Source organism: Onychomys torridus, chromosome 2 (genome assembly GCF_903995425.1).
Source record: "Onychomys torridus chromosome 2, mOncTor1.1, whole genome shotgun sequence".
Lineage (NCBI taxonomy): Eukaryota > Metazoa > Chordata > Mammalia > Rodentia > Cricetidae > Onychomys > Onychomys torridus.
In genome coordinates this window covers 146,373,368-146,394,111 of record NC_050444.1, presented here as the reverse complement: position 1 = coordinate 146,394,111, position 20,744 = coordinate 146,373,368, and the positions used below count along the sequence as shown (strand labels likewise).

The following is a 20,744-nucleotide window of genomic DNA, read 5'->3' as shown; positions in this document are numbered from 1 at the left end:
ATCACTCCAGCACTTGGGAGGCAGAGGCAGGTGGATCTCTGTGAGTTTCAGGCTAGCCTGGTCTACATAGTGAGCTCCAGGACAACCAGGGCTACATAGTGAGAACCTGTCTCAAAAACCAACAACAAACATAATTTTAAAAACATTAAGACTGTTAGCCTAGCCAGGCGGTGGTGGCGCACGCCTGTAATCCCAGCACTCAGGAAGCAGAGGCAGGTGGATCTCTGTGAGTTCGAGGCCAGCCTGGTCTACAGAGCTGGTGTAGGACAGGCTCCAAAACTACATAGAGAAACCCTGTCTCGAAAAACCAAAAAAAAAAAAAAAAAAAAAAAAAAAAGACTGTTAGCCTACTGTGTGTTCCGCCTATTTGTTTAGCCTGTGCCTATGAGAACAAAGTAACAGCCAGCCTTATGTGTCATGGATTTTCCATGTAATCATCTTTACAACCTGAGCTAATGCATAACTGCAATCTTAAATTATGTACTCTCTCATGCCCCTGGCCCAGAGTAATGCATGTGTGTTATGATAATCATTAGCTGGGATCAGAAAATAGGCTGAGAGTGGCCTTAGAAAATGAATATGCACCATAAATGATGGAAGCGGCTTTGGACATTGCTTGAGTGTTTGTTATCTGGTCAGTGATTTAAAAGCTTGTAAAACTCTGTTAAAGATTCCTGTAAAGTGACGCTCGTTCCTCGCCCCCTGCTCTCTGTGCTGTTCAGTAAATACAGAGCAGAAGCCCTTTGTGATGGACAATGGAAGACACAGGAGAGCTGTAGAGAATTCAGCCTCTGCTTGCTCTAGATTAAATGACACAAAGGGGAAGTGTTTCAGTTTTGTCCTTCAGTTGTGACACTAATATTGGTGACTTTGAGTTTATTATTAATGCATTCAAACTGATACATTTAGTGCTTTATGGGAAGAATTGCTAATGCATTAAAGCTGTGTGATAAAACATAGGATTTGACATAAAACTATGAGTCATAAGAATTAGTATTCTGGGCAGTGGTGGCACACATTTTTAATCCCAGCACTCGGGAGGCAGAGGCAGGCAGATCTCTGTGAGTTCAAGGCCAGCCTGGGCTACAGAGTGAGTTCCAGAACAGGCACCAAACTCCCTGTCTCAGAAAACAAAACAAACAAACAAACAAAAAAGATTTATTTATTTATGTATATCAGTGTTTTGCCTGCATATATGTATGTGCACTATGTGTGTGTCTGGTACCTGAGAGGGAATCAGATCTTCTGAAACTAAAGTTAAGGATGGTTGTGAAACACCATATGGGTGCTGGAAACCAATGGAATCCAGGTCATCCACAAGGACTTCACTCGTGACTGCTAAGCCATCTCTCCAGCCACTATGTTCAGCTTTTAACCTGGGTGCTACTGGGATTCAAACTCAGATCCTTATGCTTGCAGGGCAAGGGCTCTTACCCACTGAGCCATCTCACCAACCCTTATTATGATTTTTGTTTTTGAGACAGGGTCTCACTATGTATTCCTGGCTGGCCTAGAATTTACTATGTAGACCCAGTTAGTTTGTCTTGGCCTTGAACCCACAGAGATCCACCTGCCTCTGTCCCAAGTGCTGGGATTAAAGGTGCATGTCACCAAATAATCATTTTATTAGAATTTTCAAAACCAGAACAAGAACATTAGGCTAGGCATAGTAGAGCACATACATGTAGGCTTCCAAATAGGTGACACAGAGGCTTAATATTACTTATAAATGCTCGGCCAATAGCTCAGGCTTATTACTAGCTAACTCTTACATTTAAATCAACCCATTTCTATTAATCTATGTATTTCCACATGGCTTGTGGCTTATCACCTCATTTCTACATGTCCTGCTTGCTCAGTGGCTGGCTGGCTGGCATCTCTCTCAACTCCCCTCATTCCTTCCTATCATTCTCAGTTTGGTTTTGCCATCTAACTTCCTGCCCACTTACCAGTCTGTCAGCTTTTTATTAATCAATGAGAGTACTACATAGTCATAGTGTAGAAAAGGATTGTTCTATAGCACATATGTAATCCCAACACTCAAGAAACCTCAGGCATGAAGTGTTGGAGCCCACTAGGTTTCCTAGTGGCTGTACCCAGCAGGACTGCATATGATGTTGATTGGACCACAGGCCTGGGTATCAGGTGTTTGTAAGGGTCTACACTTAACTGTAACTAACAAGGGGGAGGTCTTTTGCTCCACCCCTTGGCATTGTTATAAATAGACCTTAGGAATAAATTTCTGGGGAGGTGGATAAGGATCCAGGCTCACTCGAGTCTATCCTGTGTTTTCTCTTTTTCTCACCACTCTGTTTCTAACTAAGTCTTTTATCCCTCATTCCTCAAGAGTCCATGGGTAAATAAGTGTGGGGGCTGGTGCCCCACAATGAAGATGAAAAGTTCAAGGCCTGCCTGAGCTGAGTGAGTTCTAAGCCATCCTGGGCAATTTATTGAGAACATGTCTCAACAGGATTGGGGAGAGGTTGAGTATATATTTCAGTGGAAGAGTATTTGTTTAACATGACACGTTGTTTGTTTTTGAGACAGGGTCTTAAGTAGCCCATCCTGGCCTCTAACTTGCTGTGTAACTGAGAATGGCTTTGAACTCCTGATCTTCCTGCCTTTAGCCTCCAAGTGGTGGGATGACTGGCATGTACCACCATATCAGATTTGTTTTTGTGATGCTATAAATTGAATTCAGGGTCTGTCTGTCTGTCTTCCTTTTTTCCCCCCTCCCTCCCTCCCTCCCTTCCTTCCTTCCTCTTTCTCTCTTTCTTACCTCTCTCTCCTTTCCTTCCTTCCTTCCTTTTTTCCTATCGTTCTTTCCTCCAGCTGGCCCCTCCTCCTTTCTTTAAAGACAATGTTTTGCTGTGCAGTCCTGACTGGTCTAGAACTCTCAGCTTCCCAAGGGCTTGGATTATATGTGAGTTCTTCCATGCCCAGCAAATACAAAGTCTACCACTTGTAGTAGTGAGTGCTCTAGAACTACGTCAAAATTCACAGGCCTAATCTGTCCCTTTCTATACAAGGGAAGAACTATCATAAATGAATTCCAACCAAAAAATAGTGATAGCTTTGCTTTAAAAATCTCTAGAAATGGGGGCTGTAGAGACGACTCAATGGTTAAGAGCACTGGGTGTTCTTCCAGAGAACCAAGGTTCAATTCCCAGCACCCACATGTCACCTCTAACTGTCTGTGACTCCAGTTCCAGGGGATCTGACACCTCCACACCAATGCACATTAAGTAAAATTAAATAAATTAGCTGCTTCCTCTCCTCTCATTTCTGAGAGACTAAGGTGGACTGGAGAATACAAGCTGCTGTGAGATGTTCTGCATGTTAAATGTGTTGCTCTGATTGGTTAATAAATAAAACACTGATTGGCCAGTAGCCAGGCAGGAAGTATAGGCAGGACATGAGAGAAAAAAAAAAAAGAAAAAAAAATCTACTTCAGGGGCTGGCGAGATGGCTCAGCCGTTAGGAGCATTGACTGCTCTTCCAGAGGATCCAGGTTCAATTCCCAGCAACCACATGGCAGCCCAGTGCTATCTGTAGCTCCAGTTCCTGGGGACCTGACACCCTCACCCAGACAGACATGCAGACAAAACACTAATGCACATAAAATGAAAAAAAAAAACTAATTAAAAAAATCTACTTTAAAGGTAAAAATGGGGATGCTTCCTTGGTGTGCAGTGACCTACAATGAGGACTCACACACAGTATGTTCCCAGCAAGTTTTATTACTTTACTGCTTAGATGAGTAGTGAAGGGAACAAGAAAAGTAGTTTGAAACCCGTAAGAGTCACCGACGGGCCACAGTTCTGAATCTCAAGGTTGCTTCCTTTTCTATATTTGAGCCTGGGTTCTCAGAATAGAACAGAATAGGAAGTAAGGGTTGAGGTAATCTCGTACACTTTTATGCAGATCAAAAATTCTTGCATGGTGTCAGTGGACTCTGGAGAGACACAGCATGGCTGAGAAAACTTATTTAATGGGATCCCCAACTATTTGATTATTTGATGTCATTTGCCCTGTCCAGCACCCCCAAATCTGGAGGGATCGGATATTTATGTCACTATCTATTTGGAGTCAAAGAACGTATAGTAATGGCTGTTTGGGGAGGCGCTGGACCTGGGACACTGAATGACCCGAAAGGACAGCCCTTGACGTCATTGCAGATGAGACACTGGATTGCGGCAGCATTGACTACCTTAAACCTACTTCTCCGAAAGTACTTGGCTTCCAGTAGCAAGGAATACAGAAAGGTTGGACATAAGTCGTTCCAAGGAGAATGGTGCCCCCATTTCCACTAGGGTCTCCCCCCAAACAGCATCTGGATGAGGTTTTTCTATCAGCAGGGCAACAGATGTCACCATAAAGAGCTTCCAACTCAGCAGCCTCTTTATCTCCTGTGAGTTCTTGAAATGATTTGTAGGGCTTTGGTAAGAAGCCTTTGAGGTGCCTGTCCAGAGTATTTCACCTGTCTGCTCTGGTCAACTGAGGCTGTGGCGGCTTGTTGTACTGAGTGGAACATTCCCATGGCTAGCAACCCATCGAGCAGATAGCATGGTGAATGATTCAATGAACTGGTTCAGTCCATGCTCTACGAATAATAGGGTTGTACAGAAACTGATCAAAGGTATACTTCTGGCCTTTAATTTGAAGTGTCAGGCTACAGAGGGTGTCAGTAACAGAGTGTGTTAGAACTCAGCAGCGATGTGGTTCTGATACCAGAACCATTGATTGAAAAGCTGGGTCAAACTTTACTTTGAAGTAGTAGACACTCAAGGGCTGGACATGGTCTTCCATCACAGTCTTGACAGTTTCTCCCATCAGTGTGAACCTGCTTGTCCGGAGGGCCACTCATCAATCCACGCTGGGTGCTCCTTCTTTGCATACATCATCAAACATTCCGTTATGTTCCCACAGCCATAATGTAGTGTACACCAGCAGACTAGGCCGAAAGCCAAAGATCTCCCACCCCACAGCCAACTACAGATGTTCAGGGGTGTGAAGTGGGTAGATCATCCCCACCTGAGGATCTCTGGCCTCTTTGATGGGAGGATAGACCTCTCCATCAATTATCTGATATTTAATTTTCCATCCTTGAAAAGGTGCAGTTAATATCGTCTATTTAGAGTTTTGCCATACACATGGCTTAAGACCACTCTGTGGCCCAGTCCTCTGGTGAACACAGATCCTCATTTCCGGTCCGTATTGAAATAATAGTAGATGAAGTGCTAGGTGAAGAACGTAAACATCATATTCGTACCCTGGAGATCAGGGATGAACTTTCTTCTTAGAACTTTCTCCATAACCTTTTGAGTCAAGAAGCCCTTTCCCCCCTTACACACCATGGGAGTTGGGCAGTCATCTGCTATAGCAAGAGAGGCTCTGATGTGGTAGGAGAGGTTGGAGAAGGCTTCTCAGTTTCTGTAGGGGTGGTGTGCACCTTGTAAGTGGCTGTCAATCAAATGCGATCTGGCGGGCAACACATTTCTCATGACTGAATTCCGCAGGAAGGAAATGTTGCTGACAATGTCCCAGAATCCCTTGAAGTGGTTAAGCATAGAGAACACTGTGCTGGCGGCAGGTTTCAGCAGTAATTTTATTCTTGTCAGAAATTTAGGTGTTTTCACCATACAATCCTGTCCGGGTACAATCGCATTTGTACTGCTTCAATTCCACGCTCATGCATTCACCTCGGCTTTGACCAGGGTTGGAAAAGCAAAGATTTGCAGGGTGGCTAAGCGCCAAGGCCGGGCCGAGCGTCAGGATGCGGACCCGCATGCTGGCAGCTGGCACGTGGCCGAGCGCGGGGCGCGCCGTCTGCAAGCTGCTAGCTGCGCCGCTGGAGGAGTTCGGTCCTGCGGCGACCGACGCTCTCGGCCAGCAGTTTGAAAACTCTCAAGTGACAGCGGCGCACGCGCACCACGGGAGTGAGGGAGGAGCGTGCGCGTGCGCATTGTCGGTGGGTGGGGTCAGTGCGCACGCAGGCGCGGCTCCTTCCTCCACCCCCCCACCACCCCCGCCCTTTCTCTTCCCGGTTTCCCTCCCAGCTGCGGGGCCCGGCTAGTGGCAGCTTCCGGTAGGAGCGCCGTGAAGCGCGACCCGGTCTCTGCTCCTTGTCATGTCCTACGGTCCCTTAGACATGTATCGGAATCCCGGGCCCTCGGGGCCCCAGCCCCGGGACTTCAACAGCATCATCCAGACATGCAGTGGCAACATCCAGCGGATCAGTCAAGCCAGTGAGCGAGGGGACCCAGCTGGGAGCGGGGGGCGACCTGAGGGACAGGCCTGGGCGAGGTTGCCAAGACGCGGAGCCCGGTCCCGGCCGCAGCCAGGGCCACCCCTGAGGCCGCCGGGAGCCTCCACTCCGGGCGGGCGCGGCGAGCTGCCTTCCCCGGATCGGTCAGGCTCGGGCCCTTCAGGTCCACACCCCTATCTTCGGCGTTGTGAGTTCAGGGTGTTGGGTCAACCGAGCCGACTTGACAGCCCGAGGGTGGGAGGGAGTGTGTGTCATCTCCTGGACTGTGAACAACAGTCTCCCTAGGCGCGGTGGTCAGCCGAATTCTTCCTGTCATCGTCGTCTCCCCACCCACCTGGCTTTGCACAGTTTGGATCAGGGGTGGCTTGCTGGTTGAGGCTTTAGGTTCGCATTCTGCTCAGCGGTTGGGTCCTCCGACATCAGCAACTTTCAATTAAGGGAAGTGGCGAATGCGTGTGTTTGGGTGACTTAATACACTGTGCTTCCTGTAATTAATTTGGAAATCAGAGTCAATGACTGGTATTTAAGGAGTGGGAGGACTCCTGTTTTATTACAGAGAATGCACCGGGAACATTTTAATTTACGTTGTCTTTTGTAGCAAAGAAGTTTTTAAAAATTTTAAGCATGAAGATTTCATCTTCTGTCTCTTGTATAAATCTGATACACGGAGACGCTTGGCTACAAGTCCATACCGAGTGGTAGAAGTCAGTCTGTAACTGCTTGCCTCAAAACTCACTCCTTGCCATTAGAGTAAAGATTGTAGCCGAGAGTCAAATACAGGCTGTTTCCAGGGATTCAAAATCAGCCCTAGAGCTTTATAAACAGAACAACAGAAGCAGCTTTACTTAAAAAATGGTGACAACCATCAGTGTTATTATTGTGTTATTATAGCTACACTCTGTTAATAGGTAGGGTCAGTTCTGAAATATAATTACGTTGTAAACTTTAAAGCATAAGCTATCACTTTGCTTTGCTTTTATTTTATTTTTGAGATAGAATTTCTCTGTAACCCTGGCTGTCCTGGAAGTCTCTCTGTAGACCAGGCTGGCCTTGAACTCAGCGATCGACATGCCTCTGCCTCCCAAGTGCTGGGATTAAAGACCTGTACCACCAAGCCCAGCTTGTCACTTTGCTTTTAAATCTAAATGTATATTGTAGAAGCTGAGAGGTAGATTTCTGGTGGGAAGGGTTAGCACTGGGTGTTTGGAGGTTGTTAAACCCAGATACTAAGAACACAATACTGTGATCGATGGTTAGAAAGTATCGTACTTTGTGTTCAAGTTCCTTTTGTCAAGGGAACTGGAACTGATTTACAAGTTAGATCAGAAGATCCTGGGTCAAGGGGCAGGCAAGATGGCTCCGGGTAAAGTGTTTGCTGTACCAGCCTGATAGCCTGGTTTGCACCCCGGAGCCCATGTACAGGTGGAAGGGGCAAATTAGCTCCACAGAGCTGTACTCTGACCTCCACGCTCACTTCCCTGGCATGTGCAGCATGTGTGTTTGCATTGGTTTGAATGTGTGTTCTACATATCACACACACACAATAATAATAATAAATAAATAAATTTTAAAAGAAAATTTTGTGCTTGGGGGGGTTGGCGTATGCTTTAATCCCAGCACTTGGGAGGCAGAGGCAGGCAGATCTTTGTGAGTTTGAGGCCAGCCTGGGCTACAGGACAGCCAGGGATACTGAGAACAACAACAACAAAAAAAAAAAAAAAAAAAAGAAAGAAAGAAAAGAAAAGAAAAGAAAAAGAAAGAAAATTTTGTTTCAAGGCTGAAGTTTTTGCATTAAGACTAAACCTAATTTTAAATGTCTTTCTGTGGAATATTCTGGATTTGAGTATTAAGCTGTGTAGTAAGCATAGGGACTGGCATAGATTTCTTTTTTTCTTTTTCTTTTTCTTTTGAGCTGGGGATCGAACCCAGGGCCTTGCAGTTGCTAGGTGAGCACTCTACCACTGAGCTAAATCCCCAATCCTTTTTCTTTTTTTTTAATTTAAATTTTTTTTTCACTTTAGATACCAACCATAGTTCCCTCTCCCCAGGCTGCTCCCACCCACCCTCCAACTTTACCCCACCCACCCAACTTCCTCTCCAGCCCTCAGAGAGGGTAAGGCTTCCCGTGGGGAGTCATGGAAGTCTGCCATATCAGGTGAGGCAGGACCAAGGCCCTCTCCGCTGCATCAAGGCTGAGCAAGGCATCCCTCCATGGGGAATGGGCTCCAGAAAGCCAGTTCATGACATAGATTCTTTTAACAGCAAATTTGTGTTTACTAAATTGAATTAGATTTGAAGCTGGGCATAGTGGAGAACACTTATAGCATTTGAGAGGGTGAGGCAGGAGGATTGCCATGACTTAGACAAATCTAAACTGCATAATGAATTCAAGGCAAGCCTGGGCTACATAATGAGACCCCTTTAAAAGGAAAAGGGGGGAGAGGGAATGGGGGACAGGAAAAAGCCAAAACCTAGGTTTGATGAGTCAGGCCTGTAATCCCAGCTCTCCGGAGGCTGAGTTTCCATGAGTTCAAGACCAGTCTGAGCAATAGAGTGAGTCTTAAAACCAAACAACAAAAAAAGGTGTGTATATGTGTGTGTGTGGGGGGAATAGAGGCAGTTTCCTTGGTGATAGATACTGATCTAGCTGTTGATTAGGCATTAGACTCAAGGGAATTATTAGAGTCAACAATTAATATGTTGCTAGCTACTGTTTACGTACATAGTGTGCTAGGCAGTATGAAAAAAGTACATGTGGTATCTGTTTTTCTTATTTTTTTCAAGACACGGTTTCTTTGTGTAGCTCTGGCTGTCCTGAAACTCACTCTGTAGACCAGGTTGGCCTGGAACTCAGAGATCCACCTGCCTCTGCCTCCCGAGTGCTGGGATTAAAGGCTTTCGTCACTACCATGGGGAAGGGGATGGTATATGTGATATCTTAATTCATAGCAATCCTGTGAAATAATTATCCCTAGTCTATGGGTTGGGAAACAGACTGAGAAAGGTCAAAGAATCGTCTAGCTGAATGTGTGTATGTTTGTATGTGCTGTGGAAGCTGTGATTTCTTTTCTTGAAATATGTTCATCTTCCTGCTAGATTGTTAGCTCATTTGAGGTAGGAACCATGGCTTATTCATCTTTATTTTTCTACTGTTTGCCTCAGTCCTACACATATGATGGGTTCATTCATTCAGAGTGTAACAAGCATTCCGTCCACTGGCGATAGAGCAGAGAACAAATTGCTGCATGGTGCTGTGTGGATGTTTGCATGCACTTGTATGTGTACATACAAATAATATCAAGTAGTAGCAGGTGCTTGAGGGAAAGAAAGCAGGTAAGTGTGTAGAGGGAAGGGATAAAGGAATGGATAATAGGCTGGTGAGGAAGGCCTCTCTGAGGAGATGTTTGTGTGAGCAGTGGAGGGAGCTTTGTGAGCAGTGGAGAAAGGTAGTGTGTGCTGAGGGCAAGTCCAAGGACTTTGATGTGACAGAAAATAGCAAGGAGGCAGGTGGGGCTGGATTAAAGATAGGGAGCAAAGTAGGAAAAGAAGTCCGAGAGGTAGGCAGGGGCCACGTAGACTCTTGAAGCTTACCAATTGTAAGTGACAAAGTCATGGCCCAAACGCCCATGTCCTCTCTGAGAATGGATGTTCAAAGGCACATCCCACTCACCCTGAAAATCTGAGGGTGGTTGTTCCTTTCCTTGTGAACTGTTCAACCACATTTGAGGTGGGGGCTGGAGGCACATCAGCCTGAAACAGGGCAGCCCACTTGGTGGGTTAAAGGTGTAGCTTGGGTTGGCTGCCTGGTAGTTCTACATGTGGGAGGCCAGGGGAGAATTCTTGACCCCGCCTACTGTGTACTGGAGGGTCTAGACAGATGTTTCTGAGGCAAATGTAGAAAATTACCCGAAGAACTTGACAGTTAACTGCCAGTCAAAGAACAGCATTTCTTTCCTGATATGGCTGATTTATTTTATTTATTTGTTTTCAGGTAGTGTCTGTGTAGCCCAGGCTAGCCTGGTACTCACAGGTACTGCATGTCTCTGCCTCTCCAGTGCTGGGATTAAAGTTATGTACCAGTATACTCAGCCTGGACTTTTTAAAGAAAATTATTAAAATTGGGGCTGGAAAGATGGCTTATTGGTTAAGAGCCTTTGTTGTTCCTATAGAGGACCTGGGTTCGGTTCCAAGTACCCACAGGCACCGAACACACTGGTGGTACACAGACCTACATGTAGGCAGAACACTCATGTAGTTAAAATAAATATTAAGAAAGGAATTATTAAAAAATTATCATTATGATTATTATTTGAGACAACATATCACTCTGTAGCACATGCTATCCTTGAACTCCTAGAAGTCTTCCAGCTTCAGCTTCCTGAGTACAGGGATTATAGATCTGAGGTACTAGCCTCAACTCTGACATGCTTTTTGGTTTTGTTTTGGAGCTGAGGATTGCACCCAGGTAGATGCTAGGCAATCGCTCTACCACTGAGCTAAATCCCCAACCCTGTTTTGTTTTTTTTAAGACAGTTTCTCTCTGTAGCCCTGGCTGTCCTGCTGCTTGCTCTGTAGAGCAGGCTGGCCTTGAACTCAGAAATCCTCTGCCTCCTGAGTGCTGGGATTAAAGGCAGGTACCATCACCTCCTGGCAATTTTTTTGTCTTTTGAGACAGGGTATGTAGCTCTGGCTGGCCTGGCTAAGAGACCAGGTTGGTCTGGAACTCGCAGATCGGCTTGCCTCAGCCTCCAGAGTGGTGAGACTAAAGGGGTGTGGCACCACGCCAGGCTCTGCTTGTTTACTGAAAGACTAGGAAACAGTTGAGCATTTAAATGTTCCAGAACTAAGTTTGCGTTTTCCCTCAGCTTCTTAGCAGTTTTGTGTTTGGTGAGCTTTGCTTTTCCCCTCCTGCTCATTTTTCTCATCTGTGGTCTTACTTTGTAGGGTTTTTATGACTGAGATAACTTATGTGCGTTCTAAAACAGGGCTTTCTACCTCGTGGATGTCTGTAATCCTCACCCTACGTGAGACCCTGTCTCAAAAAGACCAACAGAACCTGCTACTTACCTACTCAACACATAAAACATGCTAGCTGTCATTAGGTTCTTTTTCCTTAAATGTAACAAGCAATTTTTCCTCACAGTTTAATATCTGCTTATATTCTGTATTCCTTAATTAAGAAGCCAAGTTTTTTGACCTTGTCACTAGAGCAATACTGCTTTTGTTGGATGAAGGGCCATGCATTATAAATTTCTCTTTCCACAGTGCCTGGCTCAGCAGTGGGTATGCTGGCATTCAGTATGTACTTAATTGATTTTTATCATTGCTAAGTACATTTTTCTTGGCCTTGAGTTTGATAATAGCTATCCTTAGTTGATGCTTTCATGTGCCAGACAGCATTCTAAAGTTAGCCTCCTATTAGCTTATTTCATCCTCACATCAGCCATATGAAGCGTCTCTTGGTACTCCCACTTCTTAGGTGAGGAGACAGACACTGTCATCATTTCCTCTAGGTCACTCAACGAGAAAGCAGTGGAGCCAAGAGTCAAACATAGGCAGTCTTGCTGGACCACAGCTGTAAGTGTGTCACTTGAGAGGCAGAGTCAGGAGGATCAACACATTGTGTTCAAGGCCAGCCTAGGCAAATAACAAGTTCCAGGCTATGCAGGACTACGTATCAAGGAGCCTGTCCCTTTTTTTTTTTTTTTTTAAGATTTATTTATTTATTTATTATGAGAAGAAGGCACCAGATCTCACTACAGATGGTTGTGAGCCCCATGTGGTTGCTGGGAATTGAACTCAGGACCTCTGGAAGAGCAGTCGGTGCTCTTAACCTCTGAGCCATCTCTCCAGCCCAAGAGCCTGTCTTAAAACCAAGAGCACAGTCTTAGTTCAGTCTGTGCTCAACAACCACATGTGTTATCACTCTTGCATGAAATGGAATATTATACCTTTAATTGTTAGTACTCATTTTCAGTTTAGTTTACAGATTTACTATTTAGTTTAGTTACTGGAAGTTTGTTTTGTTTGTTGGTATGTGAGAGTAGTGATACAAGGTCTCATGTAGCCCAGGCTAGCCTTTAACTCCTGATCTTCTTGCCTCTGCCTCTCAAGTGCTAGAATTGTAGGTATGCACCACCACCACTCTTGAGAAGCTGTTTTTTAAAAGTTAAATCCCAGCTTGTTCCATGTATAGAGACCCTGTCTCTATAATGAGGGTTGGGGATGTAGCTCAGCTCTCAATGTGTGTGTATATGATGTGTGTGTTTGTGTGGTAGGTAATTCTCACTGTTTCTGTGCAACATCAGAGTGTAAGAACACTGAGTTGGCTTCGCTGCCATCATCGGTACAAAAGCCTTTTTGTGCTTGGTGTAGGCAGTTTTTTTGAGTTTGTGGATTTCTTTTGTTTTATTTTCTATTTATTTATTTTAAAAAATGAAACAGGATTTCACTGTGTAGCTTTGGTTGGCCTGGAACTCATAGAGTTCTTCCTGCCTCTGCCTCTTGAGTGCTGGGATTAAACGCATATGACATCTCACCTGGCCTTGTTTTATGTTTTAGTAGAAGTACTTTTGTCATTGAATATGTTTGTTTATGAGTTTGTTTACCTGTGTGTATGTATGTGTTCCATGTGCATGCCTGGTACCCTCATAGGTCAGAAGAGGGGAGTCAGGTTCCCCTGGAACTGGAGTTACAAATGGTTGTAAGCTTACATATGTGTGCTAGGAACCTAATCCAAGTTCTCTTCAAGAATAACAAAATGTTCTCAACTGCTGAGTCATCTCTGCATCTTCTGAATGTTTTTAGTGTATTGAATTAGAGCGTTAGATTGTCTCAAATAAGGAGAATTTTGTCCCAACCGTGTGATGAAAAGTCGCTTTCAGTATGATTAAATAGATTTGGGCTGTGGTCCATGGGGACGTTTAGATCCTGCTGATATCTGCTAAAACGTGCATAAAGTGTTCAAATGAGAATAATTCTTGGTATTGATGTTAGCAATAATATACAATAAATTGATTTACTTCATATTTTTTTTTTAAAGAGTTTTAGCCATGGGGCTGGAGAGATGACTCAGTGGTTAACAGCACTGACTGCTCTTCCAGAGGAACTGGGTTCAAATCCCAGCACCCACATGGCAACTCACAACTGTCTGTAGCTCCAGTTCCAGGGGATCTGACACCCATTGCAAAACACCAGTGCACATAAAATATAACTAACTAACTAACTAAATAAATAAATAAATAAATTTTAGCCAATAAATAAATAAATGAGTTTTAGCCAGGACATTTTTAAAAATGAGAGGTCAGAGATAGAAGAGGTTAAGTCTAGTGTTTTTATTTTTTGTTTTTGTTTTTTTTCCCCAAGTTCTATAGATATCTGAAATTGGCCTTGAACTGATCCTTCTGCTTTTATGTCCTAAGTGCTAGGATGACAGGCTTGTGCTAGACCTAGGCGTCATTACAAAAATTGCTTACTCAGAACAGAAGGGTTTGTCTTTACATTTGGCATAAACATCTAGTTTCTAGTATTAGGTAGCATTTCAAAGGTGGTACTCAATTGTCTTTATCAAAATATTTTTAATTTATGTGTATGAGCATCTGTATGTATGTGTACTATGTGCATGCCTGGTGCCTGAAGAGACCAAAGAGGGCCAGGTCCTGGGTCCCTAGAACTGGAGTTATAGACAGTTGTGAGCTGCTGTATAGGTGCTAAGAACTGAACCTAGGTCCTCTGAAGAGCAGCAAATGCTATTTTAACAAGGGTTGGGGATGTAACTCAGTGGTAGAGCACATGCCTAGCTAGTAAGATCCTTGGTTCATTCCCCAGCTGATCTGCACATGCAAAGTCGTATTATAAAACGTTATAAATGTCTGTCTACTTCATGTGCTGGGGGCTGAGCCCAAGGCTTTACATACAAGTGGTAGGTAAGCATTCTTCCACCAAACCATATTCCTAGCAATAACATGTCAATCAAAGCGGCTGAAGAGCTAGCTTATTTGAGGATCTGAGTTTGATCTTCAGAACCCAGATGTAGTACATCAAGTGCAGGGAGACTGAGATAGGTGGATCCTTGGAGATCAAGGGCCAGCCAAGCTGTGTGGCCCTGAGGAATGATACCCAGGGTTGTTGTCTTCTGGCCCCCATACTCCCACACCATTCTCCTCAACACCCCCACCCCAAATAAAACTTTCATTTGCTAGTCCTTAGAAAAGGAGTGTTCAGGTCTAGAGAGTTGGCTCAGGGGTTAAGAGCATTGGCTCTTCTTCTAGAGATCCTGGGTTCAATTCCTAGAACCACATGATGGCTTGCAACCACCCTTGACTCCAGTTCCAGGAGATCGATGCCCTCTTCTGGTCTCCTCCGGCACCAAGCACACAATCAGTGCCTCGACATACGTGCAGGAAAAATACCCACTCACATAAACATTTTTAAAAGTTTGTTTTTTAAAGAAAAGGAGTGTTCATGTTAACCAAGTGGACAGAAGACCCTTTTAGATTTAACTCACTTTGATAAAAAATATTTTCAGAATGTATCATTGTTATATATATATATATTTTAGCTGAGGATTGAACCCAGGGCCTTGTGCTTGCTAGGCAAGTGCTCTACCACTGAGCTAAATCCGCAACCCTCATTGTGATATTTTTAAGCACACTCAAAGTGAAAATAAATGTATTTGTAAACGTTCCTGTTTTGTGCTTTAAGCTTTGGGAAGGCTGCAGCTCTTGGGTGTAAGCTGCGTGACCAGTGGTCGCTAATCATTAGTCACAGTTCCTCTGCTTCCTGAGCGTTGGGATTAAGGGTATGCGGCATCTCTGCCTGGCATCAGCTAACTTTCAAAACAGAGTCTCTCTGTCTAGTCCAAGTTGGCTTAAAGTTCAGATCCTCCCATCCTCCTGAGTGCTGGCTGACTGTACAAGTGTATGCCACCATGCTCAGCTGTCCCACTTTGTGTTTAGTTTTATTTACTTATTTGGTTTTCTGAGACAGAGTCTTGACTGTGTAGCCTTGGCTGTCCTGGAACTCACTGTGTAGACCAGGCTGGCCTTGAACACAGAGATGCACTTGCCTGTGCTTCCTGAGTGCTGGGATTAAAGTAGGTGCCAGCATGCCCAGTTTGCACCTTGCATTTACATGATTAAGAAAGTCACAGGGCTGGGCTGTGGTGGTGGTGCACACCTTTAATCCCAGCACTTGGGAGGCAGAAGCAGGCAGATCTCTGAGTTTGAGGCCAGCCTGGTCTACAGAGCAAGTTCCAGGACAACCAAGGCTACACAGAGAAATGCTGTCTCAAACAAATAAACAAACAAACAAAAGCACATGGAGACCATCTCTGCACACTTTTGGGTTGCAGAAAGGCTCCTTGGTTAACTTAACATCATCCTTCTGGGACTAAAGCTGTTTCATTGTTACTGACTTTGGGATTTGGCAGTGTGGGAGTACTTAGAAATCACTTGGTCCTCAATAGTAGCAATGTCTAACACAGGAGGGTTGGGGATGTAACTGAATTGGCACAATACTTGCCCAACATGTACAAATCCTTAGGTTTAATCTCTAGCAACACAAAAACTTGAGCATGGTAGCCCATGCCTGTGGGGACTCCAGCACTCCAGAGGTGGAGGCAGGAAGATCATCCTCAGTTCAAGGTCTTCCGCAGTTATGTATGAAGGCCAGCCTTGACTGGGTAGAACAAATTACAAGATTTAATGAGAAAAAGTGAAACTCCACACACATAGTAAGTATTTAAAAAATTAGTTAAATCTGGTTATAATCTGCAAGTGGTGAAAAAGAGGCCCAGCAAAATAAAACAGCACGCCCAGTTCTGAACATCTAGTTAATGGTTTAGTCTGGCTTATTCCGGATTTACCTTAATTCATATCTTTTGCCATACGTGAATGCCATAAAGTTGTAGGGAAAAGGCTGACTCAGCCCGTGTCCTTGTACCCACCAAGTACCTGGTACTCTGCTGGACTTCAGTGAGTACAGAGGCATATTCCCAGAAATGGGAGGGCACTGGGGAAGGGAGCAGGTTAGAGCAAGGACACCAGCCTATCTGGAGTTAGGTTAAGGCAGTCAGATAAGCAGGGTGGGGCAAAGTGGAACCCTGGAAAATCCAGACCAGCCCTGTGTGACTGCATTCTATTTCCTTCAGGAGTCAGCCCTTTGAGAGCAACACTCTGACTCAAAGCATATAGCCCTTGGAACTAGCCCTGTGTTTGAATTCTAGTTATGGCATGCTACTCCTAGCCCATCAGGGGCTTGCCATTTAATTCAAGTCTCATCATAATTGCACAAGGTCCTCTATAACCTGCCTTCCCACTACCTCTTTGGCCAACACTTTTCTCTCTTGCTCACTCAGCTCTAGTACCCTGGCCACACCACACCACACCACACCACTGGCTCTTGTTTTGAGGACTTTTCTCTAGTTAAATCTGCTTTGCCTGGATTACCTCCCCTCCATAGGTGCATTTTCTTTATCTGCCCTCATTGTCTCCTTATCTGGCCACCACGAGAGAGTGACTACCCTCCTGCCTACTCCTTCACCTTCACTTGAAGTTATTTCTTTTGGTAGGACTATCACCTCCTGGTGAGTGTTTATTATCCACCCTTGAGAATGTAGCTTCCTAAAGTAAGTGCTGTCTGGGGTCTAGGGCAATGTGGAGTAGGTACTGTCCTCCGAATGAACGAGTCAGTCCTGTCGCTCGTGAGCATCTTTTGCCCACATGTAGCAGGAGGATGCTAATGCTCTAGCATTGGTTAGGATCAAATAAGAAAATACCAAATAACTAGCCCAGTGTCTGCAGAGTGAGAGCTAGTGTTCATGTCTACCTTTTGAAACAGGGTTTCATCATGACTGAGGCTGGTTTATAGAGGATGACTCTAAACTCTTGCTTCTGTTTCTCAAGCACTGGCATTACAAGAGTGTACCACTTTGTCTGGTTGTATATGGTGCTGGTGATTGAACTCAGGGCTTGATGCACACTCAGCAAGAACTCTACCAACTGAGTACATCTCCATCCCTAATGCCTGCTTTTCATAAATCATTGTTAACAGCATCAGTTGATAGCTTTAGTGATATCTTTTTTTTTTTTTTTTTTTTTTGGTTTTTCAAAACAGGGTTTCTCTGTAGCTTTGGAGGCTCTCTTGGAACTCACTTTGTAGCCCAGGCTGGCCTCGAACTCAGAGATCCACCTGCCTCTGCCTCCCGAGTACTGGGATTACAGGCGTGGGCCACTACCGCCCGGCTGCTTTAGTGATATCTTAATTCTCACTTAATTTGGATAAGGACCATCTATCTACGTTAGTGATGAAGAAAAATGGCTATTTGTATTTAGTAGAATATAGCAATTACAGTGCTGATGTTTTCCTATGGAATTATTGAGGTATAAGTAACCTCTACTAAATAAAATAGAATAGAAATATCTTAGGAGTCTTGTTAAAAGGTAAATTGCTTGGTCTTGTTTTTTGGGGGACCGGAGTTCAGGTAGCTCAGTATGACCTCAAACTTGATATATAGCTATCCTAGGATTTCTGTTGCTGAAGAGAAACCGTGACCATGGGAACTCTTATAAAGGAAAACATTTAATTAGGTGGTTTACAGTTCAGATTATCATCATGGTGGGACATGGCAGCATGCAGGCAGACATGGTGCTGGAGAAGGAGCTGAGCGTTGTATATCTTGATCTACAGGCAATAGGAAGAAGTCTAAGATGGCTTGTGCATACATGAGACCTCCAAGCCCACCTCTGCAGTGACACACTTTCTCCAACAAGGCCACACCCACTCCAACAAAGCCACACCTCCTGATAGTGCCACTCCCTGTGAGTTTATGGGGCCATTTTCCTTCAAACCACCACAATAGCCAAAGCTGGTCTTGAACTCATGATCCTCCTGTATGCAGGCATGTGCCACCAGCTCAGTTTTATTCTTTTTTTTTTTTTTTTTAGAAAATACCTGGCTGTATAGCCCAGGCTATCCATACCCTCAGTATGTAGACCAGGCTGACCTTGAGTTCACAGTAATCTTCTTGCCTCAGCCTCTTGACTTCTGGGATTATAAGCATGGGTCACCACACTGGGCTTAACATTTTGGTATTTTAAAGGGCACCATTACTGAAATATGAATTTGGGACGTTTATTTGTTTGTTTGTTTATTAGACAGAGGCTCATTATGTGGCTCTGTCTATCCTGGAACTCACTATGTAGACCAGGCCAGCCTTGAACTCACAGAGAATCCACCTTCCTCTACCACCTGAGTGGTGGTGTTAAAGGAGTGTGCCAATATGACTGGCTAAGTGGGTATTTTGTTTTGTTTTTAATATATTCACTTATGTATGTGGGGGTGCATGTGTGTTACCCATTGGCAGTTAGAGGATGGAAGTTGTTTCTTTGTCCCATGTGGGTTCCTGGGTTCAAACTCAGGTGTCAGACTTTATAACAGGTGCCGTTACCGACTAAGCCATCCAACTAGACATAGAAGGATTGATTTTTGTTTTTGGAGACAGGGTTCTCTGTGTAGCTTTGCACCTTTCTGGAACTCACTTGGTAGACCAGGCTGGCCTCAAATTCACAGAGAGAGATCTGCCTGACTCTGCCTCTCGAGTGCTGGGATTAAAGGCGTGCGCCACCACTGCCCGGCAGGATTGATTCTTAAACCTCAAACTTGGAGTAAGCGGACATCCTTTTTGGTTAGCTCTGGAAGCACTGTGTGTGCATCACCTGTATGATATTAACACACAGTGCTGGCTTCCTCTCTTGCTTTACAAAGCCTGTCCTTTTTTATAGTCTGAGATCATGAATGAAGTTTTGACACTAATTCAGAGGGAATAGGGAATGTGCTCGCTCACAGAGGAACTGTCTTTTGTCTGTGCTGTATTATCTGTTGAGATTCTGCTACACCCTGAGAATGTTCTCCTACTAGTTAAGTGATGCGACGGCAGTGGAGAGAAACAGAGAAATATCTGTAACTGGCTGGAATCCATCAGTTGTAAACATCAGCCAGCATGGTGGCACACACCTTTAATCCCAGCACTCAGGAGGCAGAGGCAGATAGATCTCTGTGAGTTCAAGGCTAGTCTGATCTACAAAGTGAATTCCAGGATAGCCAGACCAACTAAGGATAGTCTATTAATAAGTTCTGTTCTTTAGATATCATGGGTTAGTGTGTGTAAGATCCTGGGTTTCCAAGGAGACAGACAGACAGATGGACACACACACACACACACACACACACACACACACACACACACATACACACACAAATACAACTGTTCTCCAACTTAATAAATCTTCCCCCACCTTCCCTGACAACCAGAGAAAGAAAACAGAAAGCAAAGCAAGAAGAAATCAAGGGCTCTGCCTCTCTTGCAGAGACTAGTGAGGGATAGGGACAGGAAGGTTCCAGGAAGACCAGCACGAACACAGTCCCTATTGATAGGCCTAGGGGATTCAAACATGCGCGTTCCCAGGCTGCCAGATACCTAGGAAAAGGAAAGGGCTGAACAAAACTGTTTTTGGCTGTGATGCCATATAGGAAAGAGCACTCTCCATTGGAGTCTCTTTGCTCGGGATTGAATATTTCACTCTGTCACTTGCTGTGTGTGCACAGATATTGTATGTGCACTGTGTGTTGCCTCATATATCTGTCTCACACCCAGAAGATGATGTTATTGCAGATTGTTGTAGCTTTGAGACTCTCTGAAAGGTGGTGAGTGTTTCCTTCCCTTTTTTGTGTTACTGGGATGGAACCCCAGACCTTGGGTATATGCACTGCCAATCTACTGCCTTCCCAGTCTTAAAGGAGATGAAATGTGTAGTGTCAGTTTAGATGTCTAGGGACATCTAGAAGAATTGTTCAGTTCTTTGGAGATGACAAACAAAACTACTTTCTGTTCAGTGATATTCTGGGTAGGAGAAAAGTGAGCCTGGGAAGCACTGTGGAGGAATGTGTCCATCAAGATTTTGGTCTTAGCGTTCCTATTAGTTACATGTATGTGGGATATGGGGTGACCAGTGCTCTGAGAAGTGGGATGCTCATGATGAATGTGTTTATTTTTTAACATAAGTCTTTTCCCCGTCTTTCTAGCTGCTCAGATAAAGAATTTGATGAGCCAACTTGGAACTAAGCAGGACTCAAGCAAGCTCCAGGAAAATTTGTGAGTAGCTTCCCAACAAGGTTGAATTTTGTGAGGGCCTTTTGAGAACATAGTGTCCTTCCACTTCAGATCTGTGAGGTCAGGTGGTACTAGCTGGACCTGGAAGAGGGGAGCAAAGTGTATTAATGGACCCAGGTTTGTGCCGCCTTGAACAGTTTCTTTTCTTCCCTGGGTTAGGTGTGCAGAGTAAGTTAGGGAGGTAGAGAAGGACCTCCCTCCACTCCTCAGTTGTCTCAAAGAGCTGTATCAATATATCCCTGTGTCGATGACCCTCCTGTTGACACAGGACTCCTGATGATTTAGTCTGGTTGGATTTCCAGCTCT

General features: G+C 44.5%; 1 protein-coding gene and 1 pseudogene across 1 annotated transcript in view; one reads left to right on the top strand and one right to left on the bottom strand.

The window, feature by feature from the left end:
- Positions 1-4,067: 4,067 nt before the first annotated feature.
- Positions 4,068-5,790, bottom strand: LOC118577999 (annotated as a pseudogene).
- Positions 5,791-6,023: 233 nt separating this feature from the next.
- Positions 6,024-20,744, top strand: part of Stx12 (syntaxin 12) — a 33,328-nt gene continuing 18,607 nt past the window's right edge. The window contains exons 1-2 of the mRNA XM_036179802.1: positions 6,024-6,248; positions 20,351-20,420. Coding sequence (XP_036035695.1) covers positions 6,131-6,248; positions 20,351-20,420 — 188 coding nt within the window. The 5' untranslated portion in view covers positions 6,024-6,130. The remainder of the gene's footprint in view (positions 6,249-20,350; positions 20,421-20,744) is intronic.